The 15,408-nt window shown below is 51.8% G+C and overlaps 1 protein-coding gene across 2 annotated transcripts in view; it reads left to right on the top strand.

Moving 5' to 3' along the window:
- Nucleotides 1–15,408, top strand: part of FGD5 (FYVE, RhoGEF and PH domain containing 5) — a 138,322-nt gene that overhangs the window by 101,427 nt on the left and 21,487 nt on the right. For both annotated transcript variants that reach the window (XM_058288499.2, XM_058288500.2), the window contains 6 exons: nucleotides 128–284; nucleotides 746–833; nucleotides 2,522–2,572; nucleotides 3,160–3,218; nucleotides 10,148–10,219; nucleotides 11,152–11,220. In XM_058288499.2, the coding sequence (XP_058144482.1) occupies nucleotides 128–284; nucleotides 746–833; nucleotides 2,522–2,572; nucleotides 3,160–3,218; nucleotides 10,148–10,219; nucleotides 11,152–11,220 (496 nt within the window). The remainder of the gene's footprint in view (nucleotides 1–127; nucleotides 285–745; nucleotides 834–2,521; nucleotides 2,573–3,159; nucleotides 3,219–10,147; nucleotides 10,220–11,151; nucleotides 11,221–15,408) is intronic.

Below are 15,408 nucleotides of genomic sequence, written 5' to 3'. Positions count from 1 at the left end.
GGATGCAACGCCGGGGCGCAGATGGGTTTTCTGGGCGTCCGCCAACTGAGGACGGGCCGGCCCGGGGCTCCAGCACCCACTCTGCCGCCGGCGAAGCTGAGCGTCGCCGTCCTGTCCCCCTGCGCAGGGAGGGCCAGCAGAAGGTGGCCGACGTCTTCCTGGCGCGGGAGCCGGGCTTCGCCCACCACGCGGCGCACATCCTGCAGTTCGACCGGGCGCTGGGGCTGCTCGGGGAGCACTGCCTCCGCTCTCCCCGCCTGGCAGCCGCCGTCCGGGAATTCGAGGTGGGTCCCGGGGGCCCGCGGGGCTGCTCCGGGGATGCGCGGGGTGCTCAGCGGCGCTCTGTCCCAGTAGAAAAGTAGGAGCCAAGCTGGGGTCCCAGTCCCTAGGGTGACCAAGGGGGGTCACCCACACTGGCCACAAACTGGGAATCTATTACAGGGCAAAAAAAAAAAAGAGAGAGGTTTTTCTCTAGTACAAACATTGGGAGCAAAGCAGGGACTAGGAGCAGGTTTCTGACTCGAACACCAACTGTGAGCCTGGAGTGGGGAACACACACAGCAGGGTGGGGCTAACCTGGGAGGGCTTCCTGGAGGAGGGGAGCCTGGTTTTGAAGATGGGAGAGAAGTTTGGATGGGCCGGGAAGAGACAGGGATGGGATGGTGTGTGGGGGGGTGGGTGCTGTGTGCCCGGTGCCTGAGGCGGTGGTCTCCGATGGTGTCTTCTCCTCCTCTCTCGAGAGCAGCAGAGTCTTCAAGGAGGCGGCCAGAGTGTGAAGCATCGGCTGCTGAGGGTGGTTCAGCGCCTCTTCCAGTACCAAGTGCTCCTCACAGGTGGGTGCCCCGGGGTGGTCAAGGTGGAAGGAAGCCCTGGGGAGGGTGGAAGAGGCAGCGGTGAGGGTGCCGCGGCAAGGAGCGTGAAGACCTCCCCTCTGAGCCAGTGGAGGAAATGCGAGGCCGTTGGGGGAGGAGAGCGGTGCTCGGCTTCCGCCCCTGCACCTGCAGAGCTCCCTGACCTGCCTCCGGCTGAGTTTGGATCCCCTCCTGCCCCCCCTGGAAACCGCGCCCAATGAGCCCCTCCTGGGCCCTCCTTCAGCCTCCCCCACCCGAAAAATCAAAACCCAAGACCGTCCCCCCTTGTGCGTTTTCTCCCTGTCTCAGCCAGGAGACTCCTCGTCTCGCTAACGCTGCTCTTGTCAGGGTCACCAGAGCCCTCCCGTGGCCAGAGCCAGTGGGCGTTTTCCGCCTTGCTGGACGGCTCTTCGGCTCTGGCAGGACCCACCTCTGCTTCTCGAATGCCTTGCCTCCCCGGGCTCCTGGGAGTCGCCCTCTGCACGCTGTCCTCCCGCCTCCGGCTGCTCCTTCTCCGTCTCCTTCGATGGCCTCCCTTCCTCCACTGTCCTCTGAACGTCAGTGACCCTTGGGGCCCAGTCCTTGTCGTCTTTCCTTCCCACTCTGCACACTCTCCCCAGAGCATGGCAGCCTCTCGCCCATCGCCACCTGCCAAAGCACCTGCACGTCCATCCTGAGCTCCAGACCCATTTACCCTAGAGCCTCCCAAGTGGGCAAAGACCCCTGCCTAGGGAGCTGATATTCCAGTGCTGGGGAGACGGATGCCACACACCTAAGCATATACACGACATTTCAGGTAGTAACGGGGCTATGAGAAGAATGCATTAGGGCATGGAGTAGATAATTCATCTAATTCAGTAAATAGTTACCAGGTGCCTACTATATATCCAGCCCTGTGCTTGATGCTGGAAGTGTAGCAGGGAGTAAAACAGGCTTGCTAGGTTTCTAGTAGACGAAACAAACAAATCCGGAAATCAAACTGTAATGTCAGTGATAAGAATTCGGATGAAAATAAAGTAGGTTAAGGGGCTTGAGAGGAATGGGGCTGCTGCAGTTAGATACAGTGGTTAGGAAAGTCCTCTCGGAGGAGGTGACATTGAACAGAGAGCTCAGAAGTAAGGCCATGAGCCCCAGGAACATCTGGAAGAAGACGGGCACCAGGCAGCAGGAACCGCAAGTGCAAAGGCCCTGGGGTAGAGCAAGCTTGGCGTGTCCAAGAAATAGCAAGGATGCCAGTGTGGCTGGAAAGGAGCGAATGAGGTGGAAAGTGACAGTTGGAGAGGGACCAGGCCGTGTAGTGCCTTGAGGTATAAACATGTTGAAGATCTAACACCTCACGCTCTACGGTATTGATTTTCACATCCGTCTCCCACAAGGGTTTTCCCTGGTTCGCGTCTGTGTCCCACAGATGTAGCGCTATGCCAGGCAGACAGCAGGCACGCAGGAGAGCTTGGTGGAAGAGCGAAGGGCTGGCATTGGTGGCAGTGATGCCGACGGTGGTCGTGGGGCCTGGCATTGCGCCAGGGTGGAATTGTGCTGGAACTAACGGGCAGCGCCCATCCTTCTGGAACTTTCCCTCCATCTTCGAAGCAAGGGGCATGGTCGCCGCTGTGGACAGGAGAAGCTGGCCACCCCAGGCATACTGACTCCTGGCTCTGTTCTCCCTGCAGACTATTTAAATAACCTTTGCCCGGACTCGGCTGAGTACGACAACACGCAGGGTAAGTCCAGCAGGCGCCAGGAGAAGGGGACATGTCCTGGTTTGGCCCCTCTTCCCCAAATCTGGACTCTGTGCCAGATCCCAGAGTAGCCCCTCCCCACCTGCTGGACGCGCACTGGACACGGAGCCTCTGTGGGTCCTTCCGAGACGATTCCCCAGCCGTGGGGAATCCCGGGGATACGCTGATGTCCAGTCGGCGGAGGAGAAAAGAATGACCCGCATTTGGTCTAAAAACCTCACCCAGCTCTGTGTTTTTTCCCAATTCTATGTGGCTATCCCTCCACATGGCCTGCCCTGTGGCCTGAACATATTCAGGTTCCAGCCAGGGAGACCAAGGCACAGAGTGATCAAGTCACTGTCAAGGTCACAGAGGTGGTAGCGCTGGGGCGGGGGCTGTGACCGGCCAGCCCAGTGGGAGGAACCGGCGCCACCTGCTGACAACGCCCTGCAACTGCAGCGGCGCTGGGGCGCGAGCGGGGAAGGGCAGAGAAGGGCAGAGAAGGCGCGGGGTGGGGAAGAGGCAAGGGGGGCCACAAGAGGCCAGCCCGCCTCCAGCAGCCGGGCCGTCCGCTCTGCTTCGCTCCTCAGGTGCACTGACGCTCATCTCCAAAATCACGGACCGCGTCAACGACAGCATGGAGCAAGGGGTGAGTCCAGCCGTAGGCACCTTCCTCGAGTGCGTTCCAGTTGCCTCTTCTAGCCCTGCCTGGTGATACCCCACTTCTAGAGGGCTGCCGGCAAGCCTTGGGGGACCCTGCAAAGAGCCTGGGGCTTGGGCCTGACCCTTGCTGTGTGACCTCAGGTACTGCATGTCCCTCTCTGGGCCTCAGGTTCTCCATTTGAACAATGAGAGAGGCTACAGACTTGTACAGATGTGGTAAGTATTGCCTCAACTCTGGTCTGAGACCACTTGTAGTCAAAAGTATGGTCCAGAGATAAGCATTTTTAATTTTCTGCCCACAGAGGTGTGAGAGCCACTAGAATAAGTGGACTCTAAGTGAACCTCTGGTGCTCACGGTGTGGGATGCCGTGTTGTTAGACTTTAATCGGTTTACTAGGTTTCTGCCAGGGATGGCAAACCTGAGCGCTCATGCCAGCTCCATTCAAGTGGTTCCCATGGTTACGCGATTCTGAGGCTCGGTCCTCGCTCAAAGGAAAGTGTTCAGGGATCAGCTAGTGATGTCTTCCACAGGCACAGAAGTGAGTAATGGTGCTGTGCGTGCTGAGGAGTCGCTCCCCTTTGCTGTGGCAGATACACAGTCCACCCTAACAGGGAGCCACCCACAGACAGAAGAAGTGAAGCGAGGCAGCATGGATCTGTGTTGGAGCTTGCGTTGGGGGCTGGAGATACTGAGATAAGCTCTGCATCCCAGCTTCGTGGAGCAGTAAACTCATGGACACAGATAACCGTGATAAATGTCATGAGAGAAAATGCTCCAGGGTCCTGGGAAAGGAGGCAGCCCACCCACCTGGGACTGCGAGAAGAGCTGGTAGGAGAGCGGCCCCTATTGGAAGGATTCGTGTACATGTCAGGAAGGAAGAGGGAGCAGAGGTGTGCCAGGAAGAGGGCAAAGCATGGGGCTAGGAAGAGGAAAAATGGTTAGAGTTCCGAGTCATGGATGAGGCTGGGGGGTGGGGGCAGAGCGGGCGAGGTCGAGCAGGAGTCAGGGAGGAGCGCGGGGGCTGCCTGGTGGAGGGGGCCAGCTGGCTTCAGGCGATCAGACATGTCTTTATCATCTCTTCTTCAGCCCTCCCTTCTGATGGACTCTGAACCCCCTGCCCTTTGTCATTCTGGCATCCTGTACCGGCAGTGAGCTTTTACCCAGAGGAGCCCCACAGTAAAAGTGGCCCTGGTGTAGCAGCAGAGGGGCTGGGTTCTCAGCGCATCCCCTGTAGCCTGGTGCCGCCAGAAAGAAAAACTAGTTCAGGGAGGCACGTGTCCTCCCTCCCACGGGTGAGCTCACGCGTGCCTCCCCCTCCCGGGAGGAGGAACTGGGGGAGCTGCCGGCCAGATGCGCTCCTGGCATCCTCCAAGGCCGAGGCTGCACGGGGAAGCAGGCTGCCCGTCATCCCTCCAGCCAGCTGTGGACAGCTGCAGCAGGGCCTGCTTGGGACTAGCCGTGCCCAGCCCATGCTCGCGGGGACCAGGTGGGGACTGCCCCAGGCCTGGCCCAGCAGGTTCAGATAAACCCTGCCCCAGAGACAGAGCTCCATGGCAGTGAGAGCGGTGCTCCTGAAGGCTGGGCAGGGGCCTGCCTCTCCTTCCCCAGGGCCACTCCCCCAGCTCAGGCCTTGTCCCCTCCGCTTGGATGCTTGCCTCCTGGCTTTTGGAACAGCCCTACTGCTCATTCTCTACCTGCGGCCAGAGTGGTCCTTTAAAAATATGTCTTTTGGTGCCATTCCACCTTTTAGACAAGCCATTTGGGCCCCCACAGTAGAGTTTGGAAAGTACTTATTGGTTGTGAAGATCAAAGAAGGCTTCCTGGAGGAGACAGCATTCATCATTGCTAGAACTTCTCACAAAGCCTAAGCCAGCAGTATGGTTTATAGGAAGAGCCAAAGTTCCCACCAGCCAACTCATCCAAAATGGGGCCCATATATCTACCTGCCACACTGCTTGAAATGCTCCCACTTGACTCATTTGGGTAGAAGTGCTGATTGCCAGGCCAAAATGTAAATACATTATGTAAGGACAACCTGGTAACAGAAAGCTGCTGGCTCCAACATGAGGTGACCAAAGAGCTTCTGGGAGCATGATTTTAAGAGCTGAGACCCAGGAACTCCGCCCCCCCTCCCCCCATACCCTCCTGTTTTGATAGAGGACAGGGGATAGTTGGGGACAGCCCAGAAGACAGAATAGAAAAAATCTTTGAAGTAGGAAGAGTCATTCTTACCAGGTTTTCAGGAAAGGTTGTAATTGATTTCCTCATAGCATTCAGGCGCATCATATAATCATAGCTGCCCCTCTTGAGTACTGCCATTTGCCTGACATGGCACCAGATACTTTATCAACATGATTTCCCTTAATCCTCACCAGCAGCCCTGCAAGGGGATGTGTTATCAGCCCAGCTTCACAAGCAAGGAAGCTGCGGCTTGGAGAGATGCGTTGCCTTGTCCCGGATCTGAGAGCTGGACTTGAACTCGGGTCTTGCTTAACCACCAGGTCAGATTTCCTTGTGCATGTCACACAGGGCTCAGACCCACACACATGCTCTTTTGTGAACCCGTGTCTGCATTCTGCCTGCCCATGCACAGCACACACATACACTTACAGAGGAACCGTTTGCTTTTTTAATGAACCGAGACCTGAGTTGTGCCATTAATTGTAGATGTAGAAGCTTGGAGTTAGTTCCCAGATTTGACAGCAGTGAGAACTCCTCAAAGACTGGTGTACCTTGACTTTAACTACACTTACTCAGATATGCCGCAGGAGACTTCCCTAAAAGAATCCCCGTCACACAGCTGGGTACAAGGTCAAGCTTTCAAAGCTTTAAAGCAGATTAGCCACTAATTGCCCTCTTCTCCACAGTGTATGAATAAAGTATCTCCCTCCAGGAGAGCACTGGGAGACATGGCAAAGTCTGCATATACTAATTTTCTGATAAAGTCCTTATTTCAGCCTTCTTTTTTAATAGACTTCATTTTTTAGAACAGTTTTAGATTTACAGAAAAACTTTGAAGAAAGCGCAGAGAGTTCCCAAACATTCCACACCCAGTTTTCCTCTACTATTAACATTTTAGTAGCGTAGGTTTCTCACAATTAATGAATCAATATTGATACGTTTCAATTAACAAAAGTCCCTACAGTATTCAGAGTGCCTTAGTTTTTACCTCAGGTTCTTTTTCTGCCCCAGGATCCCATCCAGGAGCACATTACATTTAGTTGCCATGTTTCCTTAGCCGCCTCTTGGCTGTGACCATTTCTCAGTCTTGTCTTGTTTTTGATGACCTTGACAGTTTCGAGGAGCACCAGTCAGCTGTTTTGTAGGATGCCCTACTGGAATTTGTCTGGTGGTTTTCTCATGATTATAGAGGTCAAGTCCATTTCATCATACTAGCAACATGATTTATGACTGTTGACATTGACCTTGATCCCCTGGCTGAGGTCATATTAGTCACTGTAAAGGTCCCTCTTACCCCAACACACACACCTTTCCATACTGCACTCTTTGGAAGGAAATCACTCAGTACAGCCCACACCTAAAGGAGGGAGTTAGCCTTCCCCAGGTAGAGTAATGACAAATTATTTGGAATTCTTCTGCATGGGAGATTTGTCTCTTTTCCCCTCCTTATTAATGTATCCAATCATTTATTTATATCAGTGTAGACTCATGGATATTTATTTTCTACTTTGGGTTATAATCCAAAACTGCTTTATTTATTTCATTGCTCAGGATGTTCCAACTTTGGCCACTGGGTTCTCTTTCCATTGGTTCCTGTGCTCCTTTCACATGCCCCATCAATTTGGACTGTTTGTGATTTGATTTTAAGCATTTCCTTAGTTTCTGATAGGATGCTCCAGGCTCATCTTGTATATTTATTGCCCCAGACCTAGAACCAGCCATATCTCCAAGGATCCCTGGTCCATTTATTTAGAGAATGATATTAGAAACCAAGAGCTGGGTGCTGGGTGTGCTTTATTGCTAATGGGGTGTCACTGCTTCTAAGTGTGTGTATTGAGAGTATCTGTATAACCATCTGGATCTATATTAAGCTAAATATGAGTTCACACTGGTATCACCAACTCTAACCCATTACCACGTGGACCATTGTAGCCTGTTTTCTGGCTTTTCTGAAAATTCCCAGTCAACAGTGAGAAACCTGGCTCTCACTATCTGTCATCTATTCACTTAATTATTCAATTTACCTTCATATTTGAAAGGTATTTTTCTTGGGTTATAGAAATCTGGGTTGATTTTTTTTCTTTTGATACCTTAAAGATGCTGTAATTTATATTTTTGTCTTTCTTTAAGTAATATGACCTTTTTTCTGACTGCCTTCATGATCTTCTCTTTGTATTTGATTTTTCATATTTTGCATTTGATGTGTGTGTCGTTTTTTTGGTGGGTGGGGTTGTATTTTTACCCTTTGTGTAGTTCTCAAGCTTCCTGGATCTATGGTTTGTTGCCTTTCATTAACTTTGGAAAATTCTCAGGTATTGTTTCTTCTTATATTTTTTCTGTCCTATTCTTTCCATCACTTCTGTCTGGGACTCTAATTACTCTTTTGTTAGCATGTTTCATATTGTCCCATTGTTCTTGAATGCTCTGTTCTCCCCACCCTCTTTTTTCCTCAGTGTGGGTAATCTCTACTGACCTATCTTCAAGTTCATTGATTCTTTCCTTAGCAGTGTTCACTTGCTGCTAGGTCTGTCAAAGCAGTTCTTCAGTTCTGATGTTGTGTTTTTTCATTTCTAACATTTTCATTTGACTCCTTTTTTTTTTTTTCTTAATTCTTACCCCATTGTCTATTCTGTGTTCAATCACTGTGTGTTCTTCTGTGTCTGCTTGTATTCCCATTAAGTGGCCCCAGGAACCAATCCTGGGACCTTCTGGAATGGGAGAGAGGCAATTACTCTCTTGTGCCGCCTCAGCTCCCCTGTTCTGCTACGTCTTCTGACTTTCTCTTCTCTGTGTCTCTTGTTGAGTCATTGTGCTGTGCCAGCTTTGTCAGCTGGCACTCCTGTGCAGGGCAGCTTTCTCATGCTGGGCAGTGTTCCCACGCAGGGCAGTTCTCCTGTGCAGGGCTGCATTCCCGCATGGGTGGGCCCTCCACATGGGCCAGCTTGGCCTCACCAGGAGACCCTGGGCATCAAATCCTGGACCTCCCATATGGTAGACGGGAGCCCAATTGGTTGAGCCACACCCATTTCCCCCCTTTGACTCTTTATTATAGTTTCTGTCTCTCTTGAAATTCTCCATCTGCTTATGCATATTGTCCACTTTTCCACTAGATCCTTTGACATATCAGTCATAGTTATTTTTAAATGCCCTGTCTTATAGGTCCAACATCTGTGTCACTATCCAGTCTGGTTTTCTTGAATGCTTTGTTGACAATGAGGTGCTTTTTTCTTGCTTCTTTGGGTTTCTCATACTTTTCAAAAATCAAATGCCAAGTATTATTTATAGAAGAACTATACAGAACTGAGGTAAATAGTATTTAGTCCCAGAAATGGACACACCTGTTTTGGGGACACGCAGTTAGTGCTGGGGTGGAGTCGGCCTCGGCAGTAATGGAGCTGGCTTTGGGTTTTGCCGTTACCCTCATTACCTTCAGGCTCTGGAAGTGGGAAGATTTCCTGCCTCTCCCCCAGCCCTGAAGCTTCTTGCTTTGTAGGAGAGAGGGGTCTGGGGAAGGGGCGGGTTTGTGCCAGCCCCCCTGGTGGCGGCTCGCTAGTCTGCACCGCAGGCTCTTTCTTCTCCTGCCCTGCGCCCGCCCCTCCTTCCTAGGAGCTGGGGGTGGAGACCTGTGGAGGAGAGCAGGCAAGTGAAGGCAGGGGTCCTCCGGCAGGGGTCCCTCCGGCCTGGGGCTCTTGTTATTCCAAACTGTCACACTGGCCCCCACTTGACCTTTAAGAATTCATTAACATTTTAGCGGCTTTCTTTTGTCGCTCTTTCATGCCAACCACCCCTTCCTCCTGTGCATTAGCAGAGGTATGACAGTTCCTGCGGTAACTCCTTGGAGGGGCCTGGATGCCTTTGAAATGCAGTTCACTTGATTGTTCTCTGCTTCGCTTAAGGAGAGTTATGATTTTATAGATTAGCTGGCCTTTCCTCCTGGCGAGCATGGCCATCGTGTTCTCTTGCAGCTTTCTACATCGCATGCAGAAGCGGCCCTGTTGCTTCAGGGTGTGCAGAATTTCATGCCCCCCAAACAAATGGCTTTTCAAGGTGGTTTCTCCGCACCCAGTTTCTGCCTGATCAGCTAACCTTAGAACCTGACCTTGCTGCATAAAGTTCAAGGGACACGTCCCACGGGGTCGTGCAGGGCCTCGGTGAGACCACGGACATAAAGCGCCTAGCAAAGGCCTCAGCATACAGTCGGTGCTCAGTTTGTGATCACGGTTATTTTTAATTTTGTGGGGCGCTGTGCAGAGGAACGGCAGGCCTGTCACTTCACGGGGTTAGGGTCACCCACTGAGGGACCGACGATCCCCAGGCACACTTACTCCTCTAACCGTGGGGCTTCAAGGAGAGCAGACGCAGTTTCCTCCAGTGGCGGTGTGTCCAGCCGTGGGCATCTGTCACCACGTGCTCCGGGCCTTCGAAGGGACACAGGCTTAGAGAAGGAGTAGCAGCCCGGAGACAGCCAGGCGCGGGACGGCACGGGGAAGCCACAGCACCGTCCCCAGAAGGATGGCGGCGTCAGAGCCTAAGTCCAAAGAGACTTGCTGACTCTGGATGGCCAAAGCTTGGCGTCCGGCAGGCCTGGGCTCCAGCCCCAGCCCTGCTCTTGACAGGAAGAGGCCTTGCTGGGCTCCTTTTAGCTCCTCGGAGACGGAAGCAGCGCCACCCTTACCGAGAGGATAAGACCCTTGCCCTGACCATCTCCCCCCCTCTCCTGCTGCCGCCCGCAGGAAAACCTGCAGAAGCTGGTGCACATCGAGCACAGCGTTCGGGGCCAAGGGGATCTCCTGCAGCCAGGACGGGTGAGTGCGGCGCGGGGCAGGGGCACCGCGGGCTGGCGGGCAGGCGGGCGGGGCTCCGATAAGCCCCATTGTTCAGCCGCGCTGGCCCAGACGGGCCTGGCCGCAGGTGCTGTTTACCACGGAGGGAGGCGGCGGGGGGCCCACCCCGGGCCGCGGCTGCCCCCGCGCCCCCGTATTCTGCCTCTGCTCTCGGGGCTTTGCAGTAAGTGGTGCCAGTTGGGTCCCGTGTTCCCTGTGATTCTCTTCACCCCGAAGAGAAGACACCCCAGATACTTTTCATCCAGAGTTTCTGGGAAAGCAGGACAACTCTCACCAGAGCCTCAACAAGGCATTCTGGGAGAAAGTAAAATCTTCAAAAGGCAAGTTTCCGCATTTTTAAGCATCCCAATGGGAAACATAAAACTCAGCTCAGTATAGAGTCAAACATATGTTCATTACCTGTTACGGTCCATGAAGGACAAGAGACGGAGAGGTGACAGTTTGTGCTCGGGAGACCGTCCTGTAAAATCACGTTCGGGCCTGGGTCACCATTTCCATCAACGTTTATTAAGCATCCATTTGTAGCCTCCAAAGTGACAGGGGCCGCGCACAGGTCTTCCACTGCTGTGCCAAACCTTCTGAGGGAGCAAACCAGGGCCGTTGTTCGGAGCGCTGTGCCAGGACAGTCGCTGGGGCATGGGACGGTCCTCGGTGGCAGCGGATGCGGCACCGCCTCCAGCGGCTGCTCTCGCACCTGCGAAGCATCTCTCATCAGCTGCGAGGTCGCCCATAAGCTGGCCTCTGGTACTCCGGGAGCACTGTCACCCGAGTCCCCACTCAACAGCCTCCCTCCCCGTCCCTGCCAATAAGGGGAAGATACTGTGCCCGCCCCCCTTTCCTCGGAACAGGGGGAGACCCAGCCTGATCGGCGAGGTCTGCTTCTCTCGCCACAGGAGTTTCTGAAGGAAGGGACCCTGATGAAAGTCACGGGCAAGAACCGACGCCCACGGCACCTGTTTCTGGTAAGTACCCGGTTCCAAAAGTGAGCCCCGGGGCGGTCACGTTCTGTGAAAGTTTCCAGGGCCAGCACTCAGGCTCAAGCCAAAAGGAAAGCAGGGGAGAAGAGAGCAGAATCCTTAGGACGGCGCCCCTGTGTATGGCTGAGCTTTCCAGAAAGCTGGGAGCTTAGACCTGGGAAACCACAGCCCTTCGTACGGTTGTTACGTGAATGACGGTGGATGGAATGTTGCCACACTGAATTACCCACGTACCCATCTTGAGCATCCAACAACCGGGAAAGTCTTAAACTGGGAATAACTGTCTGATTCAACTGCCTTGCGTAACGCGTGAGAAAGCCGAGGCCCGGAAGAGAACGTTGACTTGGCCAAGCCTCCCAGCAGGTTGGTGGTGGAGGCCCAGGACAGGGAGCCCCGGTGGTCACCCCACAGCAGCACTGTTGCCACAGGAAACGGGGTATAATTTAATTTTTTTTGATGATTTACAGCCACCTTCTTGTGCACCAGCATACCTAGCAAATAGTAATATCAACATTCTGTGGCTATCGAACCCCAGTCCCGTGACCCCCAAGTTGCTGTGCCTTTTAAGTTCTTCTGTCCACCGGGTGTAATTTTTCTCCCTGCTCCTTCACTTTTCGCTGTCGTTTCTTGCGACTGTGTGTAGTGCACCTGCTGCAGGCTGGGAAGCCTTTCTGGTTAGGATTACATGTGAACATGTCCATACAAGAAATATTCCTCAGCTGTAAAAAAGGAATGAGGTTCTAATCCATGCTACAGCATGGATGAGCCTTGAAGCCATCACATTGACTGCAGTAAGCAACATACAAAAGGACAGCACGATTCCACTTATATGAAATACCTAGAATAAGCAGGTTAATAGAAAGAATGTAGCTTACAAGTTACCAGAGGTTAGTGGGGAGGGGGAATGGGAGTTATTGTTCTTGGGGTACAGAGTTTCTGTTTTGGGTGATGAGAAAGTTTGAGCAATGGAAGGTTGGTGATGGCAGCACAGCATGGTAAAAGTAATTACTGCCACTGAATTGTACCCTTAAAATGGTTAAATGGGATATATGTCCACAATAAAAATTTTAGCCAAATAATAATAATGTAATGTCTTAGTTTGCATGAGATGCTATGACAAATACCACATATCATGTTGGCTTAAACAACAAGTTTTTATTGTCTCTCAGTTTCAGGGGCTAGAAGTCCAACATCGAGGTATTGGCAGGGCTAGCTTTCTCCAAAGTCTGTGGTATTTCTGGTGACGGCCATCCTCCATCACATGATCTTTTCTCTTTGCCCTGTGTCTGCTCTCCTGGTTTTCACTGACTACCGAGTTCTAGCTTCTGCCTGTGGCTTTGTCTGACTTTGTCTGGATTTCCCCTCTTTATAAAACCTCCAGTAATCTGGATTAAGACCCACCCTGATTAAATGTGGCTTTATCCAAAATGGGCTCTTCCAAGATCCTGTTTACAAATGAGACTATACCTTAACTAATAATCACTTCTTCAGAAGGTCCTCTTTGCAAATGGGTTTATTCCCACAGGGGTACAGATTAATATTAAGAATATGGTTTCAGGGAGGACGTGATTTAATGCCCAACAACATATTAACCGTTAACTATATGTAAATCATATCCTCCTCCACCTTCCCTTTTCCTCTTCTTCTTCTCATTGTTATTATTATTATTTTTGGGATAGTTTTGCAAGCACCAGCTAAGGTAGGGGTTGTTTCAGGGAGAAACCAGAAACCCTCCTATCAGTCCCTTTGGGGTAAGAGTAGACTCTCTTTGGAATTGGAGATGCTGGTCGTTTGAACCTAAGATGTGTTATGGGGACTTAAAAGAAAACTGTAGCAGGGATAAAAAAGAATTGTGGGAAGTCATAGTTAATAGGCTCCAAGTAGATGCTTCACAACTGTTTCAGATATTTACTGAGCACTTTCCATACTGGAAACAAGGGAATGTAAATCACATTCCCTCCCCTTAACTTGGTTAATGGGAAAGGCAAACAGCTAAACAGACAGTTTTGGATATAAGTTTGAGGATGGTATGGAGATAATCTCAGTGAAATGTGGGAGCAAAGAGGAGAGCCAGGAGAGTCAGGGACTAAAGAGAAGATGGGGGTGAGGGTGTGGGCTTCAGAGTCAGTCACCTGGGTTCAGATCCCAGCTCCGACGCTGGCTGCGAGCAAGGCCTGTCACTTCTCAGTTCCCTTATCTTTATTATGGGGATGAGAATGTCTCCTGACAACAGAAGGGGCAGCAGGATCAGAGCGAGCTCTGTCCTGATCCTCCCTCCAACCATTCCCCATCTGGCCACTTCCTGCAGCCATGCCCGTGCCTGGCTCGTCTCTGTGCCTTTTTCAAAGATGCAACCTTCAGCCTATCCTCACCCAACCTCCTCTGCCATACCTGCCCTGACTTTGTGCTCCTGCCACTCTGAATTGCTCACTGTCCCTCAGATACACAAGGCTCTTGGAGAACTGCCCTTCTCTTCCCTGCAAACTCCAGGTCATCCTTCAGGCCGTGCTCAAATGCCACCTCTTACAGGAAGTCCCTCTCCTTCCCCCACCATCCTCCCAACTATCTTTCCCTCCCCCTAGCATCTACTGCGGCCCTTCATCACAGCATTTCTCCCACTCAGTCTTGTTGATAGGCCTGCGTCTCTGATTCTCCTGTTAATATTAAGCTGTAAGCTCCCCACGGGGCAACCTGGCTCTCCTCTCTGTCCCAGCACTGGCAACTCAGTAGGTATTAGCAGATACCAGATGGAGGCACAGATGGGAGAAGGACAGCCAGACAGCCTCTTGAACCAGCGAGCGCCATGGCAGGTACTCCTAAGGAAGAATGTTTCTTTTTTTTTTTATTGTATACTTAGAAAATCAGATGATCTGGCAAATATTGGCCCTTTATTCTTTTTTTTTTTTAATCATTTTTTTAAGTAGAGAAGTTGCGAGCTTATGAAACAATCATGCATAATGTGCAGAATTCCCAACATCACCCCTCCACCAGCACCTTTCGTTGTTGTGGAACATTTGCTACAGATTATGAGAGGTCATGAGACTCTCACCACTAACTACGGTCCCTAATGTACACGTGGTATATTTTTTCCAGACACCCCGTATACTTACCACCAGGGATTAATATTGTGCATTTGTTATTTGTCCTGCTAACCACAGTGCGTCTTCCACACGGTTCACTGTGTTATACAGCCCCATGCCTTGTGTATTGTATCTAAGTGTCCCCTTAGTGGCTCTCACCTTCATCACAGATTTGTGCAGTCCTCACCTCCGTAAACCTTTGAACATTTTCCTTCGTCCAAAAGGAAAAATCCCAGATCCCCTTTTTTGACTCTCTGAGTGTTGATATGTAGTACCTTCTTTGACGTTGATGTAAGGATATGACCATGTCGCTGTTAACTGTAGTCCATGTTACGCTAATTGAGTTTTTCCCCTGCATCACTGTATTCTTACCACCTTGTCATAGTGATGTACCTGTGTTCTAGTTTAGAGAAGAATATGCTTGTGTTTGTTTTATTGACCACAACCCTCATCTACCTTCGGGTTCACTGCGTTATTCAGTCCCTAGATTATTCTCTAGCTTTCTTTCAGCTGACATTTGCACCCCTGAACTGCCCCTTTCAGCCCCAATCCCCGCCAGCCGTGTTAGTTCTGCTCACCGTAATGTCTGACCATCGACTCCATCCGTTCCCACACATTTGCAGTCAAGCTAGGAAGAACATTTCTTCCTCATAAGGTGCTGGTTCCATGAAATCCTCTTAAGTGCAGAACAGAGCGAGGGCACTGCCCCCTCCTGCGCGGGGCTTTCCGTGATGCAGCGCACGGGTTCCCGCTGTGGCCCAACATCCCCGGCAGCCCAGGCCTGGCGACGGGGCTCCCACCGGTGGCTTGTTACTGTGGGAAAGTCCCTCTACCCTTTGTGAAGAATTCCTCCTCCTTCCTCCAAAACGGGGCTGCAAAACATAAACTTTGAAGACGGTGGGAGAATCCCCACCAGCTCCTGGGCAATTAGGAGCAGCAGCCACCTGCACCACTGATAAGCCTCAGGGTGCCCAGGGCAGTTGCCATGGCAGCAGATGCGCCAGGGGCCGTAGGAAGAAGCCTGGGACCTCCTGGAGGAATTGCACAGGTCAGTTCCCGAGGGCTGGGAGGCGTTTGTGACCAAGGCTCTGTG

Source organism: Dasypus novemcinctus, chromosome 26 (assembly GCF_030445035.2).
Source record: "Dasypus novemcinctus isolate mDasNov1 chromosome 26, mDasNov1.1.hap2, whole genome shotgun sequence".
In the NCBI taxonomy this organism is placed as follows: domain Eukaryota; kingdom Metazoa; phylum Chordata; class Mammalia; order Cingulata; family Dasypodidae; genus Dasypus; species Dasypus novemcinctus.
This window is presented reverse-complemented; position numbering and strand designations above follow the sequence as displayed.